At 43.0% G+C, this 14,924-nt stretch overlaps 1 protein-coding gene across 2 annotated transcripts in view; it reads left to right on the top strand.

Moving 5' to 3' along the window:
* Nucleotides 1-5,213: 5,213 nt before the first annotated feature.
* The window catches only part of evlb (Enah/Vasp-like b), a 33,499-nt gene continuing 23,788 nt past the window's right edge, over nt 5,214-14,924 (top strand). For both annotated transcript variants that reach the window (XM_010788806.1, XM_010788798.1), the window contains exon 1: nt 5,214-5,955. In XM_010788806.1, the coding sequence (XP_010787108.1) occupies nt 5,831-5,955 (125 nt within the window). In that variant the 5' untranslated portion in view covers nt 5,214-5,830. The remainder of the gene's footprint in view (nt 5,956-14,924) is intronic.

The following is a 14,924-nucleotide window of genomic DNA, read 5'->3' as shown; positions in this document are numbered from 1 at the left end:
ACAGCTTATTTGGTTAATATTTTCCCTTTTACATTTGTTAGANACTAACACTGCCAAATACAAAATAACTCTTGATTTAATTACTAATATTGTTAACCCTTGTGGTGTTCGGGTCTGTGGGACCCGTTTTCATTATTTAGCTAAAGAAAAATTATATGATCAATTATTTTTTCAAATTCACACTCAATGGCCTTGGCTCATTTTCTGTGAAGAACATGTATCTGAACACATTTTCAATGACCATCCACTGTACATACCCCCCCCCCCTCTACACATTTACATTACATACAGGATGTTCGGGTCCACTGGACACAATAAATAAAGCTTCGCCAGTTTGGGTCCTTATCACAACTGATCAAGATGGCCAAAAGATTCTCTGCTCAAAGGGCCTTGCAAATGATTTTGGAAGAGAGAGAACCATTTGATGATGATGTAGAGCAGGGGTGTCAAACTCAAACACACAGTGGGCCAAAATAAAAAAGTGGGTACTAGTCGAGGGCCGAAATTAAATCCACCAAGGGCCTGATTTGGCCCCCGGGCCTTGAGTTTGACACATGTGATGTAGAGGAAGAGGAAGAGGTTTTAGAATGTGAGAATTCTGAGTCTGACAGTGACTTTAAAGAAGAGGATGAGATCGAGCATCAGCTAGTTACGAAAAAAAGACGAGCCACAGGGCCAGCCGGTCAGCGGGCAAAAAAACAAGTAGCACTTAAATTCATTAATGTGATCTAACAAATGTAAANCTCTTCATCAATCATCAACAATTAACATTAATATAAAGTTAAATTGATGATAACTTTTGGCAGAAAAAAAGTGAAATGAATCGTAAGTGTAGTGAGTACATCATCAATTTAACTTTATATTAATGTTAATTGTTGATGATTGATGAAGAGTTACTTAAAAAATTGTTCTTAATGTTCTAAAAATGTTTGGGGCCCCTGTCAGTCACGGGCCCTTAGAATCGTCCTAACCTTTCACCCCCTTACGGCGCCCCTGGTTCTGATAGATGTTCTTCACAGAAAATGAGCCAAGGCCATTGAGTGTGAGTTTGAAAAAATAATTGATCATATCATTTTTCTTTAGCTAAATAATGAAAACGGGTCCCACAGACCCGAACACCACAAGGGTTAACAATATTAGTAATTAAATCAAGAGTTATTTTGTATTTGGCAGTGTTAGTCTGTCTCTCAATATCCAGCTTTGTAAGGGTAAAATAAAGGAATACATCAATCAGTGAAGTAGTCAAAACATGTTTTAAAGATGTGATTTGGAGGGATTTTAGCCTTTGTAGACCATTTACATGCACAGAAACCTATACAACACAGGAAAGTTAAACCCCAAAAAGCACAATAGGGCCTCTTTGAAGAATGACTTAAAAAGCTGCATAACATCAGCTGATCATATACTGCTTATTCATACATACAGTACTAAAAAATGTGATAAAGGTCAACCATACAAGAGTAATGGAACAGAGAAAATTCAGGCTCACGTATATTCAATGGGTGTAAAGGGAAATGAAACAAATACCAATGTATCTGTCCGATTGTAGCCACACATCATCTACACATCTCCCAAATGTCTCCTCAGTTTCCTCTCAGCTTTACTCGGTGATACAACCATTTTCTCCCCATCACATTCTTACGTGTGCGCGCACACACGCACACACACACACACACACACACACACACACACACACACACACACACACACACACACACACACACACACACACACACAATCATGCTGTGTGACAGAGGCAAGTCTATCCCTTCTGCTGAATGCTAATAGCATAGTCGTGTTGCTACAGTAGCACTGGGAAGCTCTCTATCTTTAACCTCTCTGTCAACACACACACACACACGCACGCACGCACGCACGCACGCACGCACGCACGCACGCACGCACGCACGCACGCACACACACACACACACACACACACACAAACACACACACAGGGGGGAGAGAGATGGGGGATGGGTGTATACTGTAAGGCTGGACGTCCTTTCCCCTTTCCTGTTCTGCCTCCCTTATTTTCTCTCATCAGCTCTCCCCTTGTTTGCCTCCCACTCTATCTCTCACTCTCTCTCTTTCTCTCTCTCTCTCTCTCTCTCCATCCACACAGTGTATCTCCATCCCACCCAGGCATTTTACTCCCTCTACCTGTCTGTCCATCTGTCCACCCCCCTCCCCACTCCACCTATTTCTTCATATTAAAACCCTCCTCCCTCATGCGTTGTTGGTAAATCATCTCTCTTCCCCATCTGTGACCGCTCAGTGTTTTTTTTGTCGTCTTGCACTTGTCCTTGTGCTTTCTACTCACAGTGACCGTTTTTTCACTGCTCAGATAAAGACCAAGGACCCACACATTCACACAACACACTGTGGTGAAGGCTCTAGCCTATTGTGACAAATGGACTACGATGAAAAAAGATAAAGAAGGATGAATGACCCAAGTAGTATTCTAGTAGTAGTCTTTTGCTTTGTATTTATAGAGAGACATTCATGATTTGTGGTTGTGTTTCAAAGCCAGTGTCATCGGCCAGTGAGAGATAGTAGTGGCAGGATGCACATGACATTTCAATTTGTGCATGATTTCATTCATTGATCTAACTCTTGTTTGTACAATCTTTGTAGATAAATGCTGGGCAATGTGTAAGTTTATGTGGCGTGTAAAACAAGCTGAAATTCCACAATATACTCCATATCCATTGGGTGGATTTAAAATACAATGCAATCTGTCTTGGTTTAAAGATATCCCCGTAATGTTAGTTGGTAGGCTGTACGAGACAGGCAATGACTGTTAAGGCCCGGACACACCAGGCCGATTATCGGCATCGGTGGGCGTCAGGCCGACGATGAGCGTCGACATGCCCTACTCAGATTGGTGTGTCCCGCACCGTCGGGTCTTTTCAGCCGGGCCTACGTCTTTTCGGCCGAAAACCTGCGGGAAATCACTCTGATTGGCTGTTCAGCTTAGCGAATCAGTGCATGAGAAGCGAAACGGAAGTGAGTGACCCAAACAAACTATTAAGAAGGCAAATCTGGGATTTCATTTAACTCCAGCTCTCGAGACAGGTTCGGGAAAGCCCCATGAGCTTCTCGCTGTAGAGTGAAAATGGAACGCACACGCTATTTGTTGTTTGTTTATATCACGCAGTCTGTTCTTCTTCTCTCGGTTATCACGCAGTCTGTCTTCCGGTTGCCTCTTTTGAATGACGAATACACACTACCGCCGCCTGCTGGTAAGGAGAGTTATTGCCACTCACGCATGCACAGTTTGTACGTGCTTCTTGGCCGTCGGCTGAAGTCTTTGCGGTGTGTTCCAGTGCGACACATGGCCAAAAACGCAGAGACGCGAGGCGACGCAACTGTCGGGGTCCGTCTGTGTCAGTTCTTTGTTGTCAGATCGGTGTGTCCGGGCCTTAACATGCACTCTTTTCAGGAAATAAATCAGTTGTTTGTGCTGGTTTTAAAAAGTAAAACTTCAGGGCTCGAGCCCAAACGACTTATAATAAGACGACACAAAAACAGCCCAATGATGTGCCCTCGAAAGCAGTTACTCATCGTAAGGTGGATCGTGAAGTGATGCAGCATTTCTATGTTTCATGATTTAAACATGTTTCTTTCTGCTGTAACGTTGGGCCATTTTATATTGGAGTCTAGGGAGATTGACATCCGGAAAACCACTTGAGGCTTGAGTCGCAACATGGCAACTAGCTAGGAACTCTCTAACATCCTTCAGAACTTACGTGTTCTGCTTGATTTGCGCAGGAAGTCTATGTTACACATTGTATTTCATTTATTGGTGAAATAAGGTTCATTTATGAGAAATGTAGAATCCAGTGTTTAAGAGCGGCCCGTACTACTTTTTCTTCATACTGTCTCTTGATAGTCTTTTAACTTTGTTGAAGTGCAGTTCAAATTTGTTGGACCACCCCCTTAAATCTGTGCTTAAACTGCTATGTAGCTGTAATGATGCCTTATCTGTGTGAGTAGCTACATGATGCAACTCATTGCAATTCATATTTAGCTAGAAGCAAATTTGTTTTTTCCAGGGTTCCGCAAAAATGTGAACTAATAAAATATCATACAGAAATAAAAACGGCACTGATGATATTCTATTCTCACAAATAATTGTGGCCAAACAACATTTTCAGTCGGCGAGGGGAGAACACTGAATTGCTGTCAAATTGCAATGTTTGACACTGCTTACCACAACGAATACAAAGCAAACCATGTCATCTAACAGTTCTGTAGCCGTTCCAATCAATGGAATTGCCTGCTGGCAAAACACAGCAGGACAGATGTGGGTGATGTGGCAGAGCTGCACTATAAAGAGCCAACGCGTGGGACATTTTCCTGGGATGTCAGGGAGGAAGTACAGTAAATATGGGAGGGATGTATTGGTTATTGGTCGGCAGCTGTGATGTGGTCCCTATCCCAGAAGATTAGTGTTGTGGCCACACTCCACTTACTTACAATATAATATATAATCTAAATGCATCTGGATATACAGAGTATTACAGGGGAATTGTTGGCAGTGCACACTCACATTTGGTTGCGTTTCCATTTATGTATCTGCTAATGACCCTTATATTATTCTAATTGTGTGAAGTTTACATGAATTGTATGCAGACAATTTACCTAATCGTTCCAACAAAGGAACTAGCTTTTTCTACACACGTCACCCCTTCTGTTAATGAATATCCAGTAAAAGCTGTCAGATCAGTGTGTGTAGGCCAGTGTGTGTGTGTGTGTATGTATGCCAGTGTGTGTGTGTGTGTGTGTGTGTGTGTGTGTGTGTGTGTGTGTGTGTGTGTGTGTGTGTGTGTGTGTGTGTGTGTGTGTGTGAGCCCGGAATGCCGCCTCAAATCATATGCGAGAAAATACGGGAGCCATCAGATTAATTAAAATCTGTTGCTCCTCCTCCTCCTCCTCCTCCTCCTTTTCCTCTCCCCCGACCCCCCTCCACGCGGGCTTACGCATCCTCGCCTCGGCCAATCAGCCAGCTGAGAGAGGAGAGCTGAGAGGAAGGGGGGTCGTTGGAGGAGAAGGGGGAGAGGGAAGGGCAGGACCCAGCAGCCTTCGTGGCTGGGGCCCATCGTTTTTGTCACAGCTGGGAGGGGAGGGGAGGGATGGAGGGAGGGTGGAGGGGGGGCGGGGGCTAGAGAGGGAGGAGGTAATCCAATGAGACACAGAGAGGAGAGGCAGTGTGAGGGCAACGCCTCACCGGGAATCTCTCTCTATCTCCATCTCTCTTTTCCCCCCCCTTACCTCTGTCTCTGAAGCGTAAAAACCAAAGGACTCTCATCTCCCATTCAGTCTCCTCTCTGTGTGGCTGAGGGCTTACTTTCACATTTTTTTAAGCCTCTCTTGCCTCTACAGATCAACAGTCTCCTTCATTTCTTCCTAATTGTGCTTCTCTACCTGCCAAAGGATGAATTCATGACCACAAACTGGGATTTTTATTGGTGTCTTTACATGAGGCAGCATCTTTTTTTTTCTGGAAGTCATCTTTGTTCTTGTGCTCCCAGCTGCTGAGTGGCTGCTTGTGGGTAGTAGGTTAGTGTGTCTGTTTAATGCCAGGTGATTGAATGTGCTGTACGCGGAGGAACTAATATGAGAGGGATGCCTTCCTGGAGGTAGCGCTCTGTGATCCACTCAGGGAGAAGGGTTTTGGGGATGCTGTGGCTGAACTCCGACCTTTAGTGAAAGTGTCAGCGAAGAAATTCAGGACAAACAAAGAAAAAAGCAACAAATACGGACGTGTATTCCCCTACGTTTGTTGTCGTGGACCAACTGACCTAAGTGTCGGCTTTGTGTTGACACCATGGACATCAACCTTCAGTCGCAGCGGTTTTACTTCCCCCAGATCTACTGTGTGGAACCGGGGGCTCAGCCGCCTCAGATGCCTCAGCTGCCTCAGATGCCTCAGCTCACTGAGTTCAAAGTCAGGTAGGTTTCCAAGGGGAGGGAAAGGTGTTTACAATGGACCCATCAGTAGATAGTACTTATCCTAAATGATGGAATGACCTGGTGTTTCCATTTGCTTTTGTCAGATGTGTCAGATACACCCAAAATGTACCACCATGACTGTCTTTCCCTACAGATCCCCAGCTGCTGCAGCATATGAAGCGTTTCTGTGTACGATGAGTGCTGCTGTGAGCCGCTGGTTGCCCCTGCAGGGGGATGGGGCTGCATGCTAATGTATTAGCTAGCTGTGCAGAAAAGTGGCAGACTCCTGGGAGATGCAGAGGGCATTGATGGCCTATGGAGGAGCTTGCCAAGTTTGGGCGGACAGGGGGACAGTGTTATATTTGCCTGGCCCATTTGGTTGCTGTAGTCTCTTGTTGCCCTCCTCTGTGGCTCTTTTGTTCTCCTCGTGTTTACACTCTCTCATCCTTTTCCTGCTACTCTTCCTCTCCAATCAGCGCGGAAAGTGCTCAGGGTGGCTTGTTGCATCCACAGACCCCCGCTGCCGTCATGGTGTCAGAGCGCTCAAAGACGCATGCTCAGACATGCAACAGCTTCCCGGCTCTTTGTCTTGTTCAGATGTTATTGTGCCGGATGGAGCTGTTGCATTCAGGCATGCAAGAAGTCCCACCTGATGCTGTGTGACATCCACATAAGAAAATATTTGTATTCACTCCAATGAAGCACACATGCACAATTGCTTCAGCTTAAATGTAGCGATCTGTAGTAAACATCACCGTCCATCCATTCATCTCTTGTGTTCATGGTTTGGCATGTTCTTGTAATGGTGTGTGCGATACGGTTGCGATGCTTCCCCTAACAGCTCTGATTAGTGCAGCTTTAAGGGACTCAGCCAGAGTTTTGCCCCACTAAGCAGCTTTTATGTTGGCAGGTGCTCCAGGCTGGAGCAGCTTTATAGAGCTCCAGCGTGTCAGTGTTGAGGCCTGGACGCTCCCCGGTGGCTCCACAGGAGTCTGAGGGCGTTAACTTCTGGGTGACATCACCGGGAGAAAGAGAGGGAAAGACAGTGGGGCTGTATCCGGTTTTCTTTTTGTCTTAAACTGCTTTATTAGAGTTATCCCGGGGCTATATTTGGCTACCTTACTTGGTGTGAGTTAGCAGGTTATTACATTTTTCTTGCCAGAAGGGTTACTCAATAGCCTAATAAACAATTGAACACGCTCCATCTACTGTAATCACAGTTCAGTGACCTTTTGTGTAATGCCCACGTCAGCAAACTTCAGGAAATGTCAGCAAATATCAGTGTTTGATGTGGCTGTGTGAACCGCAATCTTATAAAACAAAACAACAGTCTGGCACATTTCCGGCTGTGCCACACACCTCTCTTCTTCTTCACTGTAAGAGTAAGGGAAACACACACGCACACGCGCACACACACACACACACACACACACACACACACACACACAGTGTGCATTTGCAGGGATTAAAGAGGTTTAAAGTGTGATGTGTTATTACAAAACCAATCTCTTAAGCAATATTAATGTTTCACAAATCAGATTGTATGCAATGAATACGCACATAGAGAGGCAGGGAGAGATATTACTCGAAACACATTTAAATAAACAGACTGCTGTATCTATTTCAGAGCAGATTAATAACTAGTAATATTTTCCCTGGCGGTTGGAGTGTGTTCAGCAGACTGTAAACTGTAAATAGACACTACTGCACGACATCATCTACATATTATGACCAAGGTGAGCTCATTAGATCTGAGTAAGATGGAAGAAGAAGGAGAGAGATTGAAAATAGAAAAATGAGAAATCGAGAGAGACAGAGAGAGAGAGAAGAGGGAAATGAGAGACCAGGAGAGAGAAGGGGGGGATGGTGAGAATAGCAATGCTAAGCAAAATGAAGAGAGGTTGGATTGTAAATGTGATAGTGAAACAGTGAGACGGATGGAGGTGAAAGAGAAAGGAGGCGTGTGGAGAAAAATAAACATTTGATGATGGTTTCTGGTGGGGTTTTGTTGTTGCACACGCCTTGGAAAAACCTTTGTAAGGTGTGTTGGAATAATGTCTTCAGCCTGGGCGCCATAGTGACCGTTGTAGGCAAAGTATAGCAAGATAACCATGACAACCAGTGATGGCCAATCCATGGGCGTATACCGACAAGTATGCTACATGTATGCACAGAAATGCGGAGAGGCAGATAGGGAGACCTTCTGCTTCAATGCCTCTTCAAACATTGAAGCAGAAGCAGAAACCTAAGGTTCTCGTTCATGTGGTTTGTTTTATTATCTTTGTTAAAATTATTCTGGAGATCCTTTGTGATGTGTATTTAAAAAGGTTAATAGGGTATTTCAAAATCTCAGTTTTGATGGAACCCTCTTATGTTAGCTATACTTGCCAGTGAGCAAAGTGATATTTCCTGTTAGCATAATGTCTCATTTGTGAAGACAAATACAAAAACTGATAAAATGTTAAAATGTTCTAGCACCTCTCCGAATGTTTATTTTTTATTTCAAGCCCTGCCGATAAAAAAAAATGCTGCTAGCAATGCTACTTCTCTTAAGCTAGCTGTTACCTTTAGCCATTCCTCCATTGAGGTATGATATTCACCAAACAGTTATATACAATTCCCTTCTCATGGTGGAACTTCAGTTACAATCATAATACATAATTGAACTAGCATGATTTTGGATACTTTTAACTGCAAAAACATGATTAAAAAGCTATCAGCACACCAGGAGGCAAAAGCCAAAGATTCTTTCTGTTCACTGTCCTCAGGAGACAGAAAACCGCATTGGTCGTATGATGAAATATTTAAACTGAACCATGTCATTTTACTCTTCTGACATGGGCTATGTGTGGCCATGTGAATTATGACGTTCATGTCCGAGAAGCAAAAGGTAGAAGTAGCGTGATAGCTTGCCAGGTCGCTCTCAGTTAACTATGCTTTTCCCTTGACCTTGACCAAGTTGCCCTTTTTCTTATCCATTCATTTTATTTTTACCTTAACTATAACGGTGGCATATCAGAACAATCATGAAGAATAATTTGTGTAACAGCTATTTATAGTGGCTTTGGAAAGTATTTATGAATAACACATTACTAAATGACCTACAGTTTTTGAGTTTAGAAGTCTTTTGTCAGCCAGAGGCATGATTTCTCAAAGGGCATCCAACAACAGCAATAATTGTACTGGTCACTCTACGATAACTTACATCAACATGGCCGTGCTTAATGTCAACATGTATTTCAATTCTCTCTACCCTGCCTGTAAAATTGGATTTTCGGTGGTAGCTAAAAAGCTCACTCTTTTTTCTTCACCTTAAAATCCTTTGTACTTTCATCCAAGAGCTGCTGCAATGTACATTATTGTTGAAAGGATTATGTCTTGGAATGATGAAGGGCTTTCTGTTTTTTGAGGATTCCCAAAGGAGACAAAATGTCTGTATTATATTCCCTCAGTGCGTATTATTCCTCTTGCCTGGCAGATTAGAGACAGACATAAGTAAGCCCTGTTGGAAATTTGTGAAATATAGTGGGTCACTGAATCCACTGACTGATGATTTGCGGCACAAATAGGAACCACATGTCCGCCATGACACTGGGTGTATTTCATAAGAAGACGAGCTGCCTGTGAGTGTGTGGTATGCAAACCAAGTCCTACCGTATAGTCTGCAATTGAGGGCACTTAACCCAATGGCCTTCAGCTAACACTCAACTGTAAAATTATATACATGAAAACATGCCTGTGCTTTGTGAGGATGTGTTTGTGCCATCCTTGTGTGTTTGTGTGTGAGGCTCCACAGTAAGTCACAGCAGTTAAATGGCATCATGGGGCAAAGAGAGTAAAGCCTCAGGGCATCTCAACTCCTTCTCTTCACTCTCACCTTCATCTGTATTTTCTTCCACGGATAAGAACGTGTTTCTTTTAGACAGTTTGAGTGTTAATGCTACTGCTTTCTCTGTGCTGGGATCTTTCCCCCCTCTGCCAAATGGAGACGCATGCATTTTTAAAAAGCCACCCCCGCCTCTCTGCTATGCTCCCTATCTTCTGAATATCTCTGCCTCCTCGACTTATCTTCCCGCCTCTGTCTTAATTCGTCTTTCTCCCTTCATATCGCTCTTAAACTTGTCTCTCCAACCCGTGTTTTTTTTCCTCTTTCTCGTTTTCGCTCTCAGCATGGGGTCCAAGCGCCTTTGCCTGACCATTTATTTGTCCGCTCAAGCCTGGGTTGAGTGGGAGAATGATTGACCTTCCTACACACATTCAGTCAACAAGGTTCCTCTAGTGTATGTACAGTAGCACATTGCTGCAGCTGGAAGTAGACGAGGACACCTGAGGCGCTAGACTGTATTAAACATTCTTGAAAATGCTCATTAAGCTGAGATCAAGATTCCCAGGAACAAAAGACTACACATGGATGTCTGGCTCCTTGCTGGACCTGAAGCCTTTAATGCCTCACATAAAACACAAATGAAACGTTTTGAAAATAAAGACGCCAAGATCGATACCACTCCTGAATGTTGCTGTAAAATATGAAACTAGCGCCATGAGACAGTTAGCTGCCTTAACCCAACTAACATCTAAGGTGCGGGTAGGGGATCTGTTTTACCTTTAGACTGAGCCAGGCTAGGTTTTTTCCCCTTCCTAATCTCTGTGCTAAGCTAAACTAACAACTTCTGGCTATAACACGACAAGTGGTAGTATTGACCATTGACCACCACCATTGTCTGCCCTTTGAAATTATTACGTTATCACTAGCATTCCAATGCTTGTTAAGCAGGGAAAACTACTTGGTTAGATTTAGTATAACACCATATTTTTTTCACAAGAACCAGTCTCTTATGTGTTTGATTGAATTTAGTTTGCCATCTAAACACGGACCGTTTTTGTATCCGTATCATTCAGTAAACATCTATCTAAACCTATTCATAGGCTTAGCATGCTCATTTTAACCATAGCTATGAGGCTTCCAACCCTTGGTATGACCATCCAATGGCTTGACCAGGGGCGTCGCCTGGACCTGGAAACATTCGGGGCTTAGCCCACAGTGGCGGTGGCCGCGGCGCTACAGTGGAATTTTCTGCAACACTCCCCACACGCACATACACAGTACACCCGCGATTCTTACAATGAAGGCTCAATAATCAGCTCAGGGCATTTAGGTGTAACCAGGGATAAAGTGCTATTTTTTATAAATGAGGGGCGGACTTCATCTCCTCTAGGGGGGTCCTCACCTGCTCTAGGGGGGTCCGGGGGCATGCTCCGGGAAGATTTGTTTTAAAATATTGAAGTTAAAAGCATCAATCTGGTGCACTTTGAGAGCAAAATGGAGAGATCTATGGATACATCTCTCAACACCCATATGAAACAGAACTGTAAACAGATTTACTTTTTCTTATATTTTACAAATCACCCCCCTTCTAAACTGTATTCTTGTTTTACTGTCATATAGTATTTCATAACTGTTTTTCATTTATTCTCTCTGGCTGTCCATCTCATAATGTTCACATAGAAATTAGCTGTCAATAGGAATATCATTCAGAATAATTATAAATCTGTCACAAAAAGAGGTTGCACATTTAAATTCAGGTGTTGTTATGGCAAAGTCAGTGGCCAAACAGCCACATTTACTGCTCCAAATACGTTCAAACATGCTGTCGACACGTAAAGCAGTGGCATGCCACCATTTCAGCTGACTTTTTCTCAGAAATACTGTCACATAACATCCATATATTGCAGTGCTAGGTTGATGCTTAGCTAAGCTAACTATGAAACACTTTAACTGACAGGACACCGGATCAACTGTGTACTGTAAGGTAGCTTCTAGCTTCATGTCGAACAGTAAGTCAACATTTTCCAGAGAGCTTTCTTTGAAATCTCCAGGTAACGCTAAAAAACATTACATTTAGATTGTATGACAAAGTGTTTATTTAATATATCTGGCTAGCTATAGCTAGTTGCTAACGGTTTAGCTTACCCCCGCGATTCAAAGTAACGTCAACGTAGCTGTAATTTATGCTTTGCTTACATGTTCGCATAACTTGGAAGTTTACTGACATTTACATACCTTGTTCACCTGGCTCAAGTGGTGGCTCTGGGGTTGTTGTGTGAGCCACCACTTGAGAATTGTCGTCTTTTTTAAGAATTTTTTTTCTTATGTCCATCTGCAAAAACTCTGAGTCCGACTGACAGTTTAAACATTGTCACAGCTCACAGGATAGGTACCTGTCAGCCAATAAGATAGATGTTTATTTCCATTCCACTCTCTGGTTGGTCTGGTGTCTTGCCTCTGAACACGGGAAATTACAATTCTGCCATCCTCTCATGATGAGGTTCAGGTAAAGCACGGTTAATGTATTATATTATTAAGGGAGAATTGTCCGGGGCTACAGAAAAAACATCCAGGCGACGCCACTGGGCTTGACAACAACTGAAATGTGAAATTATTCCTTTAAGGTGGTCTATTGCATGCACCTTGTGAAACCCTGCTGTGTGTAGAGTTCGCAGCAGATTAAACTGTTTGTTTAGGACCTCAGTCAACTCATCAGGGATCTATTGACCATGTGTTGTCTCTGCTGATGCGTTTGTTATGTCAGAGGATTTGGCCCTTCTTTGCAGAGACATAAAGGACCATCCAAAGTCTAAATCCTCCGTCGTCTCTCAGTTATTTTCCACTCTCTTCTGTATCTGATTAAAACCCAGTGGGGTCAGACAGTTCTTTCTTTAATTTCAGTTGTTCTACCACAGGCATTTTGTATCTCTCAGTAATAAGTTAGGATGGAACGAAATAATGTGATGGCAACAGTTGAGAGTGAAGACCATCCAAGGTGAGCACTATTAGAGATTTTATACCAGCCTTTCTGCTGATGTGACAACACCTTTTATGAGTTTTGGAGCTTGTACATGTGGTTTCAAAGCCACAGTCAGACATTAAAACATCCTCCTTCAGTCCACGAATAAAACACTTAAACTCAATGTAAACCTTAAAGCAAGATCATCTTATCCAACGCACTCAGTATTACTTGTTTAATGGTCAAACTCAAAAGCGTAAAATACCTGACCTCACATTAAACCTTTCGATGTTGCCCTCCCCCAACAAAAATTCCCCCTGCTGTGCAGCTTTTTCTGAGTCTCAGCATTAGCGCTCGGGGTTGAGGAAACTCTTAAATGCTTTATGCGATCATGCGGAGCAGCAGTAAAAGAAACCTCGTCCTTGCACTCTCTACGAAGCTTTCAACTGGAATTCAAACATAAATTCAGACCTGTTTTGTGGCACCAGGACGTAACTTTCTTCCCTTTGGCCATCCCAGCTGACCTCTGTGAACTTTCAGAGCCCTTCAAGACTTTATTAGCCGTTTGAAAAGAGGACAACAAAAACCCCAAAGCGAGGCAAAATGTACAGTAGACACAGCAAATAGTTATAAATATGCTTTAGGTTTGCAGTCTGTTTTGTCTGCCTTCGAGGTGATGGTGCTCATCCAATATTCCATAGTATTACCTACACACTCATATGGATGCACACATCCGTTCTAATACACAGCTGCAAATACATATATTTGATGATGAAAGGATTAGACAGGACATTGTGTAGAGTTGTTGCAAAGAAAGTGTTCTCTGTAATTAAAGAGCAGGCCGTCTGAAGACTCATATTGCTGTTTTTTATTCGTATCTCACAGCTCATTCATCTTTTCTTCACAGCCATATTTTCTAGGCCAAGCGAATATTCCACTCCAGTTGTCATGCCAACAGATTAGCGTGCTCTTGCGTGGTCTCAGCAGTCTGCAGGAGAGTGTGAGTGTGTGTGTGTGTGTGTGTGTGTGTGTGTGTGTGTGTGTGTGTGTGTGTGTGTGTGTGTGCGTGTGCGTGTGCGTGTGCGTGTGCGTGTGTGTGCGCACGTGGCGTCCTGTGAGTGAGCGTTGGGCGTCTGCTCTGCAGGGTCTCCAGGCTCTGCATTCAAATACTGAGGACACACACACACACACACACACACACACACACACACACACACACACACACACACACACACACACACACACACACACACACACACACACATAGACACACCCTCAATTAGCATGCTTTTGAATAACTTTTGTTATAGATTTCACATCACATAGTGGTGTGCAGCATCAAAAAATAACCAAGAAATTAATACTGTATCATCTACAAAGCAACTACAGAAGTTTGTCTTAGGTCTAGAAGACTGATGGTGGGTACCCAGTTTTTTGGGTTTATACAAGGACAGAAATAGCTTTTTGATGCTCAGAGATTTCAGTAACAGTTGTTTAATAGCACTTAATTCACCAGGTTTAGTAATTTTGTAAAAACGTTTTAAAAAACAGCATTAAAGGATTATGTGAATTAGCGTCAGAGCTTTACTGTCAGGTGTTTAAGTAAACTGGTCAGGAGGAATAATGCCACTGTAGTTTCAAGTCCCTATAAGTGTTCACAGGATTGACATGGACTAAAACCACACACCTTTTGAACCCAACCCTAACTACAACTGAGGCTGATGGAAATGTAATAGTATCTGCTTTCAGGCCATAATATGTTTAAAAAAATGAATCTCACTGTAACTGTCATTGGTTGCTAACTGGGCACAGCTTGCTAGATAAGCTTTCACAATAGCCTGCAAAAATTGGGCCAAAAAGAGATGATTCAAAACTCCAAAGATGGAGCTTAAAACCACTGATCTATTTTAATACTAGTGTGCTGCATGATATTAGTTATTAGTGAGTCACACTGCAGTTTACCCATGAGCCCTTGCTTTATAGTGACTGTGGAAGACTGATGACCATCTTCTCAGTCAGGACACAAGTCTGTCTACCTTTACTATAATATTTACACAAGCACCCAGGGAGTGAGCATGATTTCTATAAAAGTAGTCCCATAATTCAGCCAAGGCCAGTTATTTTTAGACTTTGTAACATGAGAAATTTGCTTTGTTTTATAACTGTTTGTATGAGAGCCGGCAG

This window comes from Notothenia coriiceps, unplaced genomic scaffold (genome assembly GCF_000735185.1).
Source record: "Notothenia coriiceps isolate Sejong01 unplaced genomic scaffold, NC01 NC01_scaffold00001411, whole genome shotgun sequence".
NCBI classification, from domain to species: domain Eukaryota; kingdom Metazoa; phylum Chordata; class Actinopteri; order Perciformes; family Nototheniidae; genus Notothenia; species Notothenia coriiceps.
The sequence above is the reverse complement of the archived record's forward strand: the minus strand, read 5'-3'. Positions and strand labels throughout refer to the sequence as shown.